Raw genomic sequence first — 19,494 nt, forward strand, 5'->3', positions numbered from 1 at the left:
AAAGTCACTTAATGTTTCCACTTCTTCTCATTCCCATATAGATAACAGTTGTGGCTTCTGAGGAAGCTGTCCACATCATTTGTGGACAGTGTATTCCACAGTGTATTCCACACCTACATGGTGGAATACAGGCATCACACAGTTCATATTTCCTTGCTACGCTCTCTGAAGCCTCACACCTCTGAGCACAAATAGGTACAGCCAAGGCAGAAAAGCCAAATGTAAAAGTGCAGAAACAGTGCCAGTGGGTTTTGCAGGAGCACGTACAGCAAGCAGAGTGGTGGGACTGATGTGAGCCGGGGAGGAGGGTGCAGGCTGACTTCTGCAGGATCTGTACTGATGTACCATTTGTAGTCCCAATATGGGTTCTTAATTTGGTCAGACTAGAGGCCTGTTCACTTTTCTCAAAGCATCACTTCTTGGTTTCATTGATCTTCTTGCATGTATTCTGCAGCATCTGACATCTACTCTTTGGTCCCGTATTCCCTTCCTTCTACTTACTTTGGTTTTAAGATTCTTAAGGTGGAAGCCTAATTTTCAGCACTAATACGTAAGCCTGTAAATATTTCTCTAAACACTGCGTTAGTGACAACCCACAAATTTTGACGTTATGTTTTTATTTTTGTTCAGTTTGAAACACTTTCTAATTCCCCTTGTGTTTTATTTTTTATTACAGATGATTTATTTTTTATGTCTTTATTTTTGGCTGTGATGGGTCTTTGATGCTACACAAGAGCTCTCTATTTGGGGGCTACTCTCTTCACTGCAGTGTGTGGGCTTCTCACCGAGGTGGCTTCTCTAGAGCGCCGGCTCTGGGTGCACAGACTTCAGGAGTTGTGGCACTCGAGCTTAGTTGCCCAGTAGCATGTGGGATCTTCCCGGACCAGGGATCAAACCCATGTCCCCTGCATTACAAGGTGGATTCTTAACCACTGAACCACTAGGAAAGTCTGACTGTAGAGGATTTAGAAGTATATTGTTTCCTTTCCATATATTTGGGATTTTCTAAGACTTTTTATTACTGATTTCTAACTTAACTCCACAGCAGTCACAGTACACTCTGTACAGTTTCAATCCTTTTGATTTTCTTGACACTTGTCTCCTGACCCAGCACATGGCCTATCTTAGTGAATTAGCACCGGAAAGAGTGCTATGTTATATAAATGCGGTTACTCAAGCTGGTTGGAGGTTTCGTCTACAGTTGCTGAGACAAGTACTGCAATCTCCCACTTTTATCATGTATTTGTCTAATCGTCTCTGTAGTCCCACCAGTTTTTGGTTCATGTATGTTGAAGCTCTATTATTAGGTGCATATAAGACTGTTAAGCCTTCTTGTTGAATTGACATTTTTATCATTAGTAAATGTCTCTTTCTGATACTGTTCCTTTTCCTGAAATCTACTGATACTAATATAGCACTTTTTTTTGTAGTGGTTTTTTTTTTTCCATTTATTTTTATTAGTTGGAGGCTAATTACTTCACAACATTGCAGTGGGTTTTGTCATACATTGAAATGAATCAGCCATGGAGTTACATGTATTCCCCATCCCAATCCCCCCTCCCACCTCCCTCTCCACCCGATTCCTCTGGGTCTTCCCAGTGCACCAGGCCTGAGCACTTGTCTCATGCATACCACCTGGGCTGGTGATCTGTTTCACCCTAGATAATATACATGCTGTTCTCTCGAAACATCCCACCCTCACCTTCTCCCACAGAGTCCAAAAGTCTGTTCTGTACATCTGTGTCTCATTTTCTGTTTTGCATGTAGGGTTATCATTACCATCTTTCTAAATTCCATATATATGTGTTAGTATGCTGTAATGTTCTTTATCTTTCTGGCTTACTTCACTCTGTATAATGGGCTCCAGTTTCATCCATCTCATTAGAACTGATTCAAATGAATTCTTTTTAATGGCTGAGTAATATTCCATGGTGTATATGTACCACAGCTTCCTCATCCATTCATCTGCTGATGGGCATCCAGGTTGCTTCCATGGCCTGGCTATTATAAACAGTGCTGCGATGAACACTGGGGTGCACCTGTCTCTTTCAGATCTGGTTTCCTCAGTGTGTATGCCCAGAAGTGGGATTGCTGGGTCATATGGCAGTTCTATTTCTAGTCTTTTAAGAAATCTCCACACTGTTCTCCATAGTGGCTGTACTAGTTTGCATTCCCACCAACAGTGTAAGAGGGTTCCCTTTTCTCCACACCCTCTCCAGCATTTATTGCTTGTAGACTTTTGGATAGCAGCCATCCTGACTGGCGTGTAATGGTACCTCATTGTGGTTTTGATTTGCATTTCTCTGATAATGAGTGATGTTGAGCATCTTTTCATGTGTTTGTTAGCCATCTGTATGTCTTCCTTGGAGAAATGTCTGTTTAGTTCTTTGGCCCATTTTTTGATTGGGTCATTTATTTTTCTGGAATTGAGCTGCAGGAGTTGCTTGTATATTTTTGAGATTAATCCTTTGTCTGTTGCTTCGTTTGCTATTATTTTCTCCCAATCTGAGGGCTGTCTTTTCACCTTGCTTATAGTTTCCTTTGTTGTGCAAAAGCTCTTAAGTTTCATTAGGTCCCATTTGTTTATTTTTGCTTTTATTTCCAATATTCTGGGAGGTGGGTCATATAGGATCCTGCTGTGATTCATGTCAGAGAGTGTTTTGCCTATGTTCTCCTCTAAGAGTTTTATAGTTTCTGGTCTTACATTTAGATCTTTAATCCATTTTGAGTTTATTTTTGTGTATGGTGTTAGAAAGTGTTCTAGTTTCATTCTTTTACAAGTGGTTGACCAGTTTTCCCAGCACCACTTGTTAAAGAGGTTGTCTTTTTTTCATTGTATATCCTTGCCTCCTTTGTTGAAGATAAGGTGTCCATAGGTTCGTGGATTTATCTCTGGGCTTTCTATTCTGTTCCATTGATCTATATTTCTGTCTTTGTGCCAGTAGCATACTGTCTTGATGACTGTGGCTTTGTAGTACAGTCTGAAGTCAGGCAGGTTTTTGATTCCTCCAGTTCCATTCTTCTTTCTCAAGGTTACTTTGGCTATTCGAGGTTTTTTGTATTTCCATACAAATTGTGAAATTATTTGTTCTAGTTCTGTGAAAAATACCATTGTGAAAAATACCATCCCTATCAAGCTTGATAGGGATTGCATTGAATCTATAGATTGCTTTGGGTAGGATAGCCATTTTGACAATATTGATTCTTCCAATCCATGAACACGGTATGTTTCTCCATCTGTTTGTGTCCTCTTTGATTTCTTTCATCAGTGTTTTATAGTTTTCTATGTATAGGTCTTTTGTTTCTTTAGGTAGATATACTCCTAAGTATTTTATTCTTTTTGTTGCAATGGTGAATGGTATTGTTTCCTTAATTTCTCTGTTTTCTCATTGTTAGTGTATAGGAATGCAAGGGATTTCTGTGTGTTAATTTTATATCCTGCCACTTTACTATATTCATTGATTAGCTCTAGTAATTTTCTGGTAGAGTCTTTAAGGTTTTCTATGTAAAGGATCATGTCATCTGCAAACAGTGAGAGTTTCACTTCTTCTTTTCCTATCTGGATTCCTTTTACTTCTTTTTCTGCTCCGATTGCTGTGGCCAAAACTTCCAAAACTATATTGAATAGTAGTGGTGAGAGTGGGCAGCCTTGTCTTGTTCCTGATTTCAGGGGAAATGCTTTCAATTTTTCACCATTGAGGGTAATGCTTGCTGTGGGTTTGTCACATATAGCTTTTATTATGTTGAGGTATGTTCCTTCTATTCCTGCTTTCTGGAGAGTTTTAATCATAAATGAGTGTTGAATTTTGTCAAAGGCTTTCTCTGCATCTATTGAGATAATCATATGGTTTTTATCTTTCAATTTGTTAATATGGTGTATTACATTGACTGATTTGCGGATATTAAAGAATCCTTGAATTCCTGGGATAAAGCCCACTTGGTCATGGTGTATGATTTTTTTAATATGTTGTTGGATTCTGTTTGCTAGAATTTTGTTAAGGATTTTTGCATCTATGTTCATCAGTGATATTGGCCTCTAGTTTTCTTTTTTTGTGGCATCTTTGTCTGGTTTTGGAATTATGGTGATGGTGGCCTCATAGAATGAGTTTGGAAGTTTACCTTCTTCTGCTATTTTCTGGAAGAGTTTGAATAAGAGAGGTGTTAGCTCTTCTCTAAATTTTTGGTAGAATTCAGCTGTGAAGGCATCTGGTCCTGGGCTTTTGTTTGCTGGAAGATTTCTGATTACAGTTTCGATTTCCTTGCTTGTGATGGCTTTGTTAAGATCTTCTATTTCTTCCTGGTTCAGTTTTGGAAAGTTACACTTTTCTAAGAATTTGTCCATTTCTTCCAAGTTGTCCATTTTATTGGCATAGAGCTGCTGGTAGTAGTCTCTTATGATCCTTTGTATTTCAGTGTTGTCTGTTGTGATCTCTCCATTTTCGTTTCTAATTTTGTTAATTTGGTTCTTCTCTCTTTGTTTCTTAAGGAGTCTTGCTAATGGTTTGTCAATTTTGTTTATTTTTTTCAAAAAACCAGCTTTAGAGAACACCGACTACACCGGAAGGGGCCTGTAGATATCGAGAAGTATAAGCTGGAACGAGGCGCTATCTGAAACTGAACCGAACCCACACTGACCGCAACAGCTCCAGAGAAATTCCTAGATATATTTTTACTTTTGGTTTTTTTTTAGTAAAAAAAAAAAAAATTTTTTTTCTTTTTTCTCTTTTATTTTCTTTTAAAATTCCCTATTACTCCCCCATTACTCCTTAACTTTCATTTTCATAGATTTTTATGATTTTTTTAATTGGGAAAATTTTTTTTCTTGTTTTTTTTTTTTCTTTTTTTTCTTTTTCTCTTCTATTTTCTATTTTTCTTTTCTCTTGTTTCCTTTTAAAGTCCTCTATTACTCCTCTACTACTCCTTAATTTTCATTTTCATTACACTATAACCTTACAAATAAAAAGAGAAGCCCTATTTTTAAACTGAACTTCATATATATTTCTAAAATTTTGTGTGTGTGTGTTTTGGTTTTTGTTTTTAATATTGTATTTTTAAGAGTCTAACCTCTACTCTAGATTTTTAATCTTTGTTTTTCAGTATATGATATAAATTGTGGACATTTAAGACTCCAATATTCAGTTCCCATTTTTATTCAGGAGTGTATTGATTACTCCCTCCCAATCTTGACTCTCCGTTTTCTACCTCAGAACACCTCTATTTCCTCCTTTCCCCTTCTCTTCCCAATCCAATTCTGTGAATCTTTGTGGGTGTCTGGGCTACGGAGAACACTCTGGGAACAGACAACTGCGTAGATCTGTCTCTCTGCTCTTGAGTCCCCCCCTTTTTCTCCTCCTGCTCTTCTCTATCTCCCTCCTCCCTCTCCTCTTCTTCATGTAACTCTGTGAACCTCTCTGAGTGTCCCTCATGGGGGAGAATCTTTTCACCATTAACCTAGAAGTTTTATTATCAGTGCTGTATAGTTGGAGAAGTCTTGAGACTACTGGAAGAATAAAACTGAAATCCAGAGGCAGGAGATTTAAGCCCAAAACCTGAGAACACCAGAAAACTCCTGACTACATGGAACTTTAAGTAATAAGAGACCGTCCAAAAGCCTCCATACCTACACTGAAACCAAGCACTTTTTCTTATTTGTGATTTCATTACACATTTTTCCTGAACTTTCACCTTTATCCTGTATCTTTATACTAAAACTTTCTTCTGGAGACTTCCCTGGTGGTTCAGTGGTTAAGAATCCACCTTGCAATGCAGTGGACATGGGTTCAATCCCGGTAACTACGATCTCACATGCCACAGAGCAGCTAAGCCCACACATTACAAACTAGAGAGCCCATGTGCTGCAACTATTGAGCCTGCCAGCAGCAACAAAGATCCCGCATGCCACAACTAAGACCCGATGAAGCCAAATAAATAAATCTTACCAAAAAAAAAAAATAGAAATTTCTAATGGACAACATAGATGTGTCATGCTTTTCATCCAACATGACAATCCCTGCCTTTTAACCAGAATGTTTAGCCCTTTACATTTAGTACAATTATTTGAATTGGTGATGTATGTCTTACTAGTGTTTGGGGGCTGCCATAACAAAACACCACAGACTGGGTGACTTAAACAACAGAAATTAATTTTCTCAGGGTTCTGGAAGCTAGAGGTCCAAGACAAGGGTATTAGTAGGGCTGGACCCTCCTACGGCAACTGCATGCAGACAACTGCCTACCTGGGTCCTCATGTGGTCTTTCCTCAGCGTGCGCTCTTGGTGTCTCTCTCTCTCAAGGACACCAGTCCTTCTGAATCAGGGGCTCACCCTTACAACCATGTTTAACCTTATCTTCTTAAAGGCCCCATCTCCAGGTGCAGCATCATATGAATGCTCCTGGGCTCAGTCTCTTAGTCGTGTTGACTCCTGCAACCATGCACTGTAACCCACCAGGCTTCTCTGCCCATGCAATTTTACAGGCAAGGATACTGGAGGGGTGTGCCATTTTCCACACCACGGGATCTTCCCGACCCAGGGATCAAACCGGAATCTTGTATCTTCCACATTGGCAGGCAGATTCTTTGCCACTAGTGCTACCTGAGAAGCCTATCATATGAACAGAGAGGGCCGCAATTCAGTACATAAGAGTTGGGTTTAAGCCTATTATCTTATTTGTTTTCTATTTGTCCCATCTGTTCTTTTTCTCTCATCTTCTTTTGGGTCGTTTTACCTACTTTCTTAGTTTACTAGCTGTACCTCTTTCTTTTCCAGTGGCTTACTATGGGGTTGACAGCAGGTTTCTTTTGCTCATCACAGTCTACCCTTAAGCAATAAACCACTTCATATACAGGTGGGAACCTCCATCCACCTTTAACATCCTGTTATTGTTGTCATATGTTTTACTTCTTATGTCAAAAACACCATTATTGTTTTTCTATTTTAAAAGTTAATTTTAAAGAAAAAATCTTTTAGACAAAGGGGGGAGGTCTTCTATCCTTACCACACACCACCTGGTGCTTTTCATTCTCTGGAGATCAGTTTCCATCCAGCATCTCTTTCCTGCACCAAACAACCTAACATTTCTCAAAGGCAAGGCTGCTGGACAATTCTTTCAGCACTGGTTCATCTGGAAAAGGTCTACTCTGCTTTCATTTCTCTTTTCTTTGAATACAGAATTTAAGGGTTTTTTTTCCCCTTTTGATACTTTGAGGAAGTCATTTCATTGTGCTCTCCTCCTAATAAGTCATTTGTCATTCTCGTCTTCGCTCACTGATACATAAAATGCCTGGTTTTTCTTTCTTGGTGGTGCTGGGTCTTTGTTGCTTTTCGGGCTTTTCTATAGCTGTGGTGAGCCAGGGCTACTCTCTAGTTGCAGCAGTGCACGAGCTTCTCGTTGCGGTGGCCTCCCTTACTGTGGAGCATGGGCTCTAGGGCATGTGGGCTCAGTGGGTGCGACTTGCGGGCTCTAGAATAAGGGCTTCAGCAGTTGCAGCTCCTGGGCTCTAGAGCACAGGTCAATAGTTGTGGTGCATGGGCTCAGTTGCTCTGCGACATGTAGGATCTTCCTATATCAAGGATCAAACCTGTGTCTCCTGCATTGGCAGGTAGATTCTTTACCACTGAGATACCAGGGAAGCCTAACTTGCCTGTTTTGCTTGCTTTTAAGCTGTATTCATCCTTAGTTTTCATCATCGATTATCATGATCCTTGAAGTGGGTTTTGCTTGGGCTTTTTGGTCTGTGATTATCCTGCTACATGTGGGTTGAGCTTCATGAATGTGAGCTTATATGTATCATATTTGGGAAAATTTCAGCTACAGTTACTTAAGTATTTTACTGCCTGCCTCCTGCCCTCCCTCCCCATTTCCTAGGACTCAGATTACACAGGGTGGACTGCTATTATCCAACAGGCCACTGAAACTCTGCTCAATTTTTTATGTCTTCTGGCCACCTTCACGGCGTTTCAGTGCCTGTCTACTCCTGGATGACCTGAGGGCAGGCCCTGCTTCTCCATCTTCCCGAGAAATGGGGGGTGTCAGGGAACACAGAGCTGAAGGCTTGCTCTGTCCTGTACCCAAGAATATCCTGGCTGTGGGGCAGGCACCCGAGTCTGCCTGAAGCCACCAACACAGCCACTCTGCAGTGATGGCAATGTGGGTCTCAAACAGCCCCCACGCGGTACTTTCCCATGAGGAAGCCTGCAAGTCATGTACCAATAATAGGCTCATAGAAACTAATGGGTAAATCATTTTCACAAAAGACTACAAGTAACTCTGAAGTTACCAGTATCACCCTAACCCTGAGTGAGAAACGAGGGCCTGTAGAACAGCAGCAGAAATTCCAAGTGAAAAACGCAACCAATGTCAGGACCGTCTGCCCCAGGGCCCCTAGGAAGTTTCCAGAGCTCTCCAGAGCTGCGTCTCCAGCTTCCAACATGGATACTTCCAAGGATAGTTCCTGTGATCCTGCTGGAACCCAGATGCCTTATGGAGAGAAGAACCCAGATGCCCCCTCCCCACAAGCAAGGACAAAGTTGAGCCAGGAGCTAGGAGGCTGACAACACCAAGCAAGTCAAGCAATGTCCCTCCCAGTCCCCTTTGACTTTCTGGCCTTCATGTCCCATTGTCTTGTGCGTCTAACTTTTTTTTTTTTAAACAACGGGAGTTATAAATAAAACTTTTTACTGCAGATGGAGAGATGAAACTAAATCAAGCCAGCCAATTAACCTGTAATTAGTTGCTGAGAGCTGAGAGAATGAGGAAGCCACAGTTGATGGCATCAGTTTTTAAACATTTTTATTACCAGAAAAAAATTCAGATCTACGTATCAACATTGGTTACGCCCAGTAAAGAAAGTACTTTCTTGGAGGCACATTTTTATTATGCGTTAAGCACTTTTGGTTAGAGAATCCCTCAAAGGGTCAGATCTGGTTTATGTCCTGGTGAACATTCAGATTTTGCTCCCGATAACCAAAAGAAAAGCAGTGTGAATCAAGACCCACCTAGGTCTCTATCCTTCACCCAGGATAGAGAACTTGATTTTTAATCAGGCTGAGGCAAGTATTTCTCCCTCAGATAACTAGAGTGCCTCCTGCTTATCTTGCGCAGTTCCTTTTTCCTTGAGACTGAGGGGTGGTGGTCCAGTGTCCACCATGAGGCGTGAAGGACCCGAGTCCATGACTGCTTCCAGGACAAGACAAGAGCACTACGTGCCTCTGCCTAGGGGCTGGATCTGGGTATTAAGGTAACTGGTGAGATAGGTGACTTTCAATAATGTTTCAGTATAAAGGTGGATGTTCATTTCTTTTCGGGAAGCTTAGTGTTTTGTCCAGGGACCTGGTCATGCCTGGCAGTAGCTACTGCCAGGAGCAAACCGGTAAACCACTGTCTGCTGCTGGAACAAGAGCAAACTGGACAGATCCCAAAGGGTCCAGCACAGCACCTTCAGCAACATAAACACTCATTTAAAAGTGCCTGCAGAGTGTTGACATTCAACCAGCACAACTAAACACCACGAGGTGCCAGTGGGGTGGTTGGTAGAGCAGCAGGACCTGCCTGCCTCCCTGTGCCCAGGCCCTGCAAGGCTTGAAGCAGGAGGACCACCACCTGGGGTAGTTGGGGGAGGGGGACTGGGGCAGCTCAGGAAAAGGCTCCTCGCAGGTGAGCCCCAGACAGAAGTCAGGGACTGCACTGGGGGCCCCAGAGCCGGCAGGAGCAAGGCCACAGGGTGCAAACCTCCGAGAGGCCTTCAGGGCTCCCGGCAGGAATGGTGGGAGCAGGGGGGCATCCAGGCATCTCCGGCTGTCTGAGGGAGAACAGTTGGCTGGGGGAGCGTGACTGGGGCTGCCATCAGAAGGGGAGGTGGCACCTCTCTGGGTCCCTCCAGCCCTGGGGTGGGTGAGAAGGAGGTGGGGCCCAAGGGTGACACCAGGCCTGGTTCTGGCCCTCATCAAAGCTCTACGACCTTCACAGCCACACTCCCAGGAACCCTGAGCATGTGAGCTGCCGATCCTTGTAGGTCAGAAGCAACTCCAGGACTTAAGACTTTCCAACCTGAGCCCGAAGTGCATGCACGCCAAACCAGAGGCATTTAGAAGCCAGAGGAGAATTGAGAGGCAGCACCCTAGAGGGGGCGTGAGGGTCATCCCCTTGTGGGGCCACTCACGACCCCTCACCCCGTGTTAGCTCAGGCTCCTGCTTTTCTCATTAGGAGACAACTCTAACTTCTGGAGGTAGCCATGCTGGCACCCCACAAGCTGGCTGAACCGCGACCTGAGGCGGGGCCAGGGTGCAGCATCTGGCTCTCCTCTGAGCAGCCCCGGACACTCACCGAGTCTGGTCCCCCATCCCGGATAGCCCAACCGGCTTTGGTGAACAGCGAGGCCCAGCCTCTCCTGCTGGGGTGATAGGGAGACGAGCACTTCTCCCAGCCAGAGACAGGCAGGGAGAGCCGGCCCTCAACAGCGCGCGGCAGGATGCGTACGAGGCTAGCCGCTGGTCTCCCGATCTCGGTGGTTGGTCAGGAAAGCTCCCAGCCCCGCCCACAGCTAGGCCAGGTACCGCTCCAGGCGGTTCCATGAACGCAATGCGCTGTACCCAGCATCAAGGTTCACTCTGTCGCTCCCCTCACCCGTGCTCCTCTAAATTGCTCCACCAGCTGAAAGCCCCACCCCCGCAGCAGGCCCTGCCCCCGCAGCAGGCCCCGCCCCGCCCCAACCTCCCCTGGAACTCGCGAGACCAGCAACCCCTACCCGCCCAGGCACCCGCAGGGATGCTCTCAAGGGTGGCCAGCGAGGGCGCTCTCGGGGTGCAGACGGGAGAAGCGCCCGAGGGCCCAGATGGGGAAGACGTTTCTGTAGCTAGTGTAGCTGATGGCGCAGGACTTGTTGAAGACCCCGCTGATATTCTCCTGAAAAGACACAGGGGTTAACACAGCGGCTCCACTAGATGGAGGACAGCTCCCTGAACCGGACCCTAACTTAAGCAGGCGGGCTTACCACCCCCCACCTCTAGGACCCCAGGCCCTAAAGCAAACCTCAGCCTGGGCCACCAGCCCTTGCAGGCTCATCTGGACTCACCCGAAAGGGGGGTCAGTCTCCCCTGATCTCATGACCCCATGCCCTCCCACACTTCCTTTTCAGTAAGGGGCCACCGGTTCAGCCCAAGGTGTCTTGGCTGAGAGCTTCTCTCCTCCAGCCCTTCCCTGATACCACCAGCCCTGCCACCAGCCCAGGCCATTAGGACCTGCCACTGTCACAGACCTGCTTCCAACCCTGGTGATGTTTGTGACGCCCAAACCCTGCAGGTGAAACCCTGCAGGTGAAACCCTGCCCACAGGCCATGAGGGGTCTTGGGCCCTGTTGTGGGGGAGCCACACGTACCTGGGGCCAGTCCCCGTTGGGCAGCTGCTTTTCAAGCAGATAGCTGACTCCTCTCTCCAGGGCGGCCACGTCAGGGTGCCTGGGAGAGAGGGGCACTGAACACTCCCGCCGCCCCCCTGAATGAGACACCCTCTGGCTGGGTCCTCAGGCTCACGCAGCCAAGCACAGGAACAAGGATGAGAAACGCGGCCCGATGATGGACACCCTGAACCTCTAGGCCCGCTGGGAACAGCCGGTCCTCCAGACACCCCGAGGAGCGGGAATGCCACTGGGATGGAGACGAGGGGGCAGGAGGGCACCCCACCTGTGGCCAAGCGAGCTGTCCCTGCCATGAGCAGTGCTGTCCCGTCCACCTGGCCACCGGTCCTCAGGGGCCTAACCTCGCTTGCTGCTGGATGAGGCACCAGGAGGCACGATGGCTCAGGTCAAGGTGCAGCCTGTCTGCCCCTGCCCACACCCTTGGCCTTCCTCTGAGGGGTTTAGGGAGGTTTCCCAATGGCCCCAAATCCAACAGGGGGCACAGACTGGGGCACCACGTACACGTCCGTGTGCATGACTGTGTGTGCATGTCATGTGTGCATATGCCTGATTACATTTGTGACACAGCCGCTGCAGGTGCTGCTACACAGTCATGCCCTGGCAGCCCTGTGCCCTGGCTGACCTGGTTCAGAGGCCTTTTGCAGGAACCACCACCTAGCCGTGCGAACCTGTCACCTATCAAGGTGACCTCCCCCTCCCTCCGCTGCTGTGCCCACCCTGGCTGCCGGCTCACTGTCCTTCCTCCGCCCAACCCCGCGGCTCCGGGAGAGGCCTCAAGCCCCCACCTGACGGCCATCAGCCCCATCAGGGCCCAGCACGTGTTGTGGATCTGGGACCGGGCACTCTGCACATAGCGACGCTGCTCGCAGGACTCGAAGTCCTCCCCCCAGCCTCCGTCTGCCGTCTGTCGGGACAGCAGGAAGTCACAGGCCCTGGAGATCTCCGCACAGGCAGCCCTGCAGAGACAGAAGACTCAGAGCCATCACTCTGGGCAGGGTCCCTGCCCCTCCTCACCCTGGCCAGGCTTCCTCAGGTAACGGAGAGGGGGGTGTGGGCCCCCTGCACTCAGCGCGCCAGAGCGGAGGTGAAAGGGACAGAGGTACCAGCATCACAGGATTTTGAGAGATGACCAGACAGCTGCAGATGGGCTTCCGAACGTGACACAACCCAGCCTGGCCAACCTCCTGGCCTGTGGCTGCTCCTGCTCCAGCCCAGATGTGGGACTTGGGTGGGGTAGGTGAGCTGGGGGAGGGCAGAAGGCCAAAGGCTTCCTGCCCCACAATAGCCAGAAGGCTCTGCAGAGCAGCGAGGCACAGCACCTCATACATTTTTCTGGAAAACTGATCTTATCTCAATGTTTAAAAGCATGTAAAAACAACCCCAAAGTCAAACATCAGAGGAAGAAAGCCCCCAGCAGAGTATTATGCTGAGAAGACGGCCTCCCACCACAGCACAAATGCCTGCACTCACCCATTATGGTAGGTGTGCCCCATGCAAGCGAAGGCTTCCAGCCCAAACCAGGTGCCGTACGTGAAGCACACGCCCCAGGAGCTGGAGGAAGACAAGGGGGAACAGTCTGGTCCCTGAGTTCTCAGTCACGGCAGGGTGCAGGCACACCTCCAGTACCCTCTGGAGTGCAGGGAGGGGCTGCATCTGTTTTCAAGAAAAACATCCTCAAGCCTTCAACACGGAGACAGACCTGCCCAACCTGGCTTCCACCGACAGCTCCACAAGCCAGATCCAAGCCCAGAGGAAGGGGGTGAGGAGCCATCAGGCCACCAAGTACTTCCAACGCCCTTGACTACACTGCCCAGCAAAATGCTGAGCAGTGACTGTGGGGGATGGCCCAGGAGCATGTCCAGAGACTTCTGGGCAGCACAGTGCCCCCCTCCCACCCCTGCCCCTGGCATCTGCACCCACAGGCAGCACTCACCCTTCCCAGGAGCCATCAGGCCTCTGCTTCTGCCGACAGAACTGCAAGCCCCGCTCGAGGGTCTCCCTGCAACACAGTGGGACATTGTGATGTCCATTCCAGCAAAGCAGCAGTGCATCTGCTACCCTCACCCCCCACTCTACCGCCTCAGAAGTATGAACATCAGTCAGTCAGTTCAGTTGCTCAGTCGTGTCCAACTCTGCAACCCCATGGACTGCAGCACGCCAGGCTTCCCTGTCCATCACCAACTCCTGGAGCTTGCTCAAACTCATGTCCATCGAGTCGGTGATGCCATGCAACCATCTCATCCTCTGTCGTCCCCTTCTTCTCCTGCCCTCAATCTTTCCCAGCATCAGGGTCTTTTCCAACAGGTCAGTTCTTCTCATCAAGTGGCCAAAGTATTGGAGCTTCAGCTTCAGCATCAGTCCTTCCAATGAATATTCAGGACTTATTTCCTTTAAGATTGAATGGTTTGATCTCTTTGCAGTCCAAGGGACTCTTAAGAATATTCTCCAACACCACAGTTCAAAAGCATTAATTCCTCAGTGCTCAGCTTTCTTTATGGTTCAGCTCTCACATCCATACATGACTACTAGAGAAACCATAGCTTTGACTAGATGGATCTTTGTCAGCGAAGTAATGTCTCTGCTTTTTAATATGCTGTCTAGGTTGGTCATGGCTTTTCTTTCAAAGAGCAAGCATTTTTTAATTCCATGGCTGCAGTCACCATCTGCAGTGGTTTTGGAGCCCAGCATTTCACATGAGATACTCTGCATGTAAGTTAAATGAGCAAGCTGACAATATACAGCCTTGACATACTCCCTTCCCAATTTGGAACCAGTCCATTGTTCAATGTCTAACTGTTGCTTCTTGACCTGCATACAGATTTCTCAGGAGGCAGGTAAGGTGGTCTGGTATTCCCATCTCCTAAAGAATTTTTCACAGTTTGTTGTGATCTACACAAAGGTTTTGGCATAGTCAATAAAACAGAAGTAAATGTTTTTCTGGAACTCTCTTGCTTTTTCAATGATCCAACAATGTTGGCAATTTGATCTCTGGTTCCTCTGCCTTTTCTAAATACAGCTTGAACATCTGGAAGTTCATGGTTCATGTACTATTGAAGCCTGGCTTGGAGAATTTTGAGCATTACTTTGCTAGCATGTGAGATGAGTGCAATTGTGTAGTTTGAACATTCTTTGGCATTGCCTTTCTTTGAGATTAGAATGAAAATTGACCTTTTCCAGTCCTGTGTCCACTGCTCAGTTTTTCAAATTTGCTGGCATATTGAGTGCAGCACTTTCACAGCATCATCTTTTAGGATTTGAAATAGCTCAGCTGGAATTCCATCACCTCCACTAGCTTTGTTCGTAGTGATGCCTCCTAAGGCCCACTTGACTTTGCATTCTAGGAAGTCTGGCTCTAGCTGAATGATCACATCATTGTGGTTTTCTGGGTCATTAGGATCTTTTTATATAGTTCTTCTGTGTACTCCAGCCACCTCTTCTTAATATCTTCAGCTTCTGTTAGGTCCATACCATTTCTGTCCTTTATTGTGCCCAATATGAGCATGGTCTCCCTTAAAATACATAAAATAAGTACGAGCATGATCTTCCTTAAAATACACAAAGACAAATGGTTCATAGAGGAGATACAAGGCTGAAGGAGCAGCGATCACAGGTCACAGGAGGAGAGCGAAGGGGCAGATAAAGGAGGAAATGAAGGAGAGAAAACCTCAGGGACAAGCCCACAGAAGCAGCTACAATGGGGATCAGTATCACCAAAAACAGGGTCAGTGACATAGATAGTTTAAGTCGCACAAATGAAATTTTTTAAGTAAACATAAAGTGAGAGAGAAAATGATACATTCAGAGGGCAGAGAAGATCCATCACAGGCCTAACTGATACTTCTGAAGAAGACCGGGTTCTTTGAAAAGGCTAGAGGTGAATGTACGCATACAGCCTCAGGATGACCTACCCTCCACAATGCTCACTTGCCCCCAGGCACTCAGCCCATGTCATCCGTGAGCGGTGGCCCATAACCTGCATGTAGCCAGCTGACCCTGCAAGTTGACGGTCACTGCCTCCAGCTTCCCCTGACTGGTGGATGGACTCCCTGGCGCTACTGGACCCACCCTTGCTGGTTCTCATGGAGCCACTGTACAGAGGCCCACATGGCAGGAACTCAAGGGTGGTTCCAGCCAGCAGTCAGCAAGGACATGGGGCCTGGGGCCAACAACCCATGGGGGATGGAAACAGGCCAACAACTGCATGCATTTGGGGCAGACCCCAGTTGAGGCTCAGGTGAGGCCCCCATGCTGCCAGCATCCTGATGGCCACCTAGGGAAATCCAGAGCAGAGGCCCCGGCTCGGCCATGCCTAGACTCCTGACCCACAGAAACTGTGAGGTGACAGACGTGTTGCTTTGAGCGACCAAGTCTGTCATAATACTGTCACTCAGCAAGAGATACTAGTACCAAGGATGAAGGAACAAATAAATAACATCAGCAATGAAAAGAGTGGTATGACTCTAGTTTTAGCAGAAATTAAAAAGTGAAAAAAAGAAAAACACATACATTTGGAAACTTAGACAAAATGTACAAATTACTCAGAATATTAACTTATCAAAACTGCCTCAAGAATAAAGGACCTGAATAGTCGTACAACTACTAAAGATATGCATAAAAAACAAACTTTGCCGAGAAAAAGAACTCCAGGTCTAGACAATTTATAAGTGAAGCCTACTAAGTCACCAAGAACAATCATTCTAATCTTATACAAACTCTTCTAGGGAATAGAAAGAGGAAGGAACATTTTCCCTCGTTCATTCTGGGAGCTCAACATAAGCTTCTCAATCAGCCAGATAAGAGTGATGTGGTAAAGTACAAACTTCAGGCTGTTCATTAATGGACACAGATGCAAGCTTCCAAATGTCATTCTTAATGGAGAAATATTAGAAGCATTGTCCTTCAAAATCAGGAAATACAACAAAGATGCCACTATTACCAGTTCTGCTAAGCAAAACACTGAAGGTCTCAGCCAGGGCAATGAAACAAGAAAATGGACTACAGGCCTATGGATTGAAAGGAAAAATATGTCATTTGTAAGCTTTCTCTAAGAGAAAACCCAAAAGAATCTATAAGCAATTATTCAGAACAAAAAGAGTTGCCAAGATGGATTCACTGGTGAATTCTACCAAACATTTGAGGAAGAAATTATACCATCTCTACAATCTCTTCCAAAGACCAGAAAGAGGGAATTCTGCCTAATTCACTTGATGAGCACAGCATACTAAAAACAAATAAGGACATTATAAGAAAGGGAAACTATCAAGAAACAAGAAACAAGAAAAAAGTCAAATAAATAACCTAACTCTACACCTAAAGCAACTAGAGGAAGAAGAAATGAAGAACCCCAGGGTTAGTAGAAGGAAAGAAATCTTAAAAATTAGGGCAGAAATAAATGCAAAAGAAACTAAAGAGACCATAGCAAAAATCAACAAAGCTAAAAGCTGGTTTTTTGAAAAAATAAACAAAATTGACAAACCATTAGCAAGACTCATTAAGAAACAAAGGGAGAAGAACCAAATTAACAAAATTAGAAACGAAAATGGAGAGATCACAACAGACAACACTGAAATACAAAGGATCATAAGAGACTACTACCAGCAGCTCTATGCCAATAAAATGGACAACTTGGAAGAAATGGACAAGTTCTTAGAGAAGTATAACTTTCCAAAACTGAACCAGGAAGAAATAGAAGATCTTAACAGAGCCATCACAAGCAAGGAAATCGAAACTGTAATCAGAAATCTTCCAGCAAACAAAAGCCCAGGACCAGATGCCTTCACAGCTGAATTCTACCAAAAATTTAGAGAAGAGCTAACACCTATCTTACTCAAACTCTTCCAGAAAACTGCAGAAGAAGGTAAACTTCCAAACTCATTCTATGAGGCCACCATCACCCTAATTCCAAAACCAGACAAAGATGCCACAAAAAAAGAAAACTACAGGCCAATATCACTGATGAACATAGATGCAAAAATCCTTAACAAAATTCTAGCAAACAGAATCCAACAACATATTAAAAAAATCATACACCATGACCAAGTGGGCTTTATCCCAGGAATGCAAGGATTCTTTAATATCCGCAAATCAGTCAATGTAATATACCACATTAACAAATTGAAAGATTAAAACCATATGATTATCTCAATAGATGCAGAAAAAGCCTTTGACAAAATTCAACACTCATTTATGATTAAAACTCTCCAGAAAGCAGGAATAGAAGGAACATACCTCAACATAATAAAAGCTATATATGACAAACCCACAGCAAGCATCACTCTCAATGGTGAAAAATTGAAAGCATTTCCCCTGAAATCAGGAACAAGACAAGGCTGCCCACTCTCCCCACTACTATTCAACATAGTCTTGGAAGTGTTGGCCACTGCAATCAGGGCAGAAAAAGAAGTAAAAGGAATCCAGATAGGAAAAGAAGAAGTGAAACTCTCTCTGTTTGCAGATGACATGATCCTCTACATAGAAAACCCTAAAGACTCTACCAGAAAATTACTAGAGCTAATCAACAAATACAGTAAAGTTGCAGGATATAAAATTAACACACAGAAATCTCTTGCATTCCTATACACTAACAATGAGAAAACAGAAAGAGAAATTAAGGAAACAATACCATTCACCATTGCAACAAAAAGAATAAAATACTTAGGAGTATATCTACCTAAAGAAACAAAAGACCTATACATAGAAAACTATAAAACACTGATGAAAGAAATCAAAGAGGACACAAACAGATGGAGAAATATACCATGTTCATGGATTGGAAGAATCAATATTGTCAAAATGGCTATACTACCCAAAGCAATCTATAGATTCAATGCAATCCCTATCAAACTACCAATGATATTTTTCACAGAACTAGAACAAATAATTTCACAATTTGTATGGAAATACAAAAAACCTCGAATAGCCAAAGTAACCTTGAGAAAGAAGAATGGAACTGGAGGAATCAACCTGCCTGACTTCAGACTCTACTACAAAGCCACAGTCATCAAGACTGTATGGTACTGGCACAAAGACAGAAATATAGATCAATGGAACAGAATAGAAAGCCCAGAGATAAATCCACAAACCTATGGTCACCTTATCTTCAACAAAGGAGGCAAGGATATACAATGGAAAAAAGACAACCTCTTTAACAAGTGGTGCTGGGAAAACTGGTCAACCACTTGTAAAAGAATGAAACTAGAACACTTTCTAACACCATACACAAAAATAAACTCAAAATGGATTAAAGATCTAAATGTAAGACCAGAAACTATAAAACTCTTAGAGGAGAACATAGGCAAAACACTCTCTGACATAAATCACAGCAGGATCCTCTATGACCCACATCCCAGAATTTTAGAAACAAAAGCAAAAATAAACAAATGGGACCTAATGAAACTTAAAAGCTTTTGCACAACAAAGGAAACTATAAGCAAGGTGAAAAGACAGCCCTCAGATTGGGAGAAAATAATAGCAAACGAAGCAACAGACAAAGGATTAATCTCAAAAATATACAAGCAACTCCTCCAGCTCAACTCCAGAAAAATAAATGACCCAATCAAAAAATGGGCCAAAGAACTAAACAGACATTTCTCCAAGGAAGACATACAGATGGCTAACAAACACATGAAAAGATGCTCAACATCACTCATTAGCAGAGAAATGCAAATCAAAACCACAATGAGGTACCATTACACGCCAGTCAGGATGGCTGCTATCCAAAAGTCTACAAGCAATAAATGCTGGAGAGGGTGTGGAGAAAAGGGAACCCTCTTACACTGTTGGTGGGAATGCAAATTAGTACAGCCACTATGGAAAACAGTGTGGAGATTTCTTAAAAAGCTGGAAATAGAACTGCCATGTGACCCAGCAATCCCACTTCTGGGCATACACACCGAGGAAACCAGATCTGAAAGAGACACATGCACCCCAATGTTCATCACAGCACTGTTTATAATAGCCAGGACATGGAAGCAACCCAGATGCCCATCAGTATACGAATGGATAAGGAAGCTGTGGTACATATACACCATGGAATATTACTCAGCCATTAAAAAGAATTCATTTGAATCAGTTCTAATGA

The 19,494-nt window shown here is 44.9% G+C and overlaps 1 protein-coding gene across 2 annotated transcripts in view; it reads right to left on the reverse strand.

Moving 5' to 3' along the window:
• Positions 1–8,773: 8,773 nt before the first annotated feature.
• LSS (lanosterol synthase) overlaps positions 8,774–19,494 on the reverse strand; it is a 33,895-nt gene continuing 23,174 nt past the window's right edge. For both annotated transcript variants that reach the window (XM_020877020.2, XM_020877012.2), the window contains 5 exons: positions 13,348–13,413; positions 12,885–12,965; positions 12,200–12,370; positions 11,376–11,454; positions 8,774–10,903 (listed from right to left, as the gene is read on the reverse strand). In XM_020877020.2, coding sequence (XP_020732679.1) covers positions 10,772–10,903; positions 11,376–11,454; positions 12,200–12,370; positions 12,885–12,965; positions 13,348–13,413 — 529 coding nt within the window. In that variant the 3' untranslated portion in view covers positions 8,774–10,771. The remainder of the gene's footprint in view (positions 10,904–11,375; positions 11,455–12,199; positions 12,371–12,884; positions 12,966–13,347; positions 13,414–19,494) is intronic.

The sequence above is a fragment of the Odocoileus virginianus genome, chromosome 4, assembly GCF_023699985.2.
Source record: "Odocoileus virginianus isolate 20LAN1187 ecotype Illinois chromosome 4, Ovbor_1.2, whole genome shotgun sequence".
Taxonomy (NCBI): domain Eukaryota; kingdom Metazoa; phylum Chordata; class Mammalia; order Artiodactyla; family Cervidae; genus Odocoileus; species Odocoileus virginianus.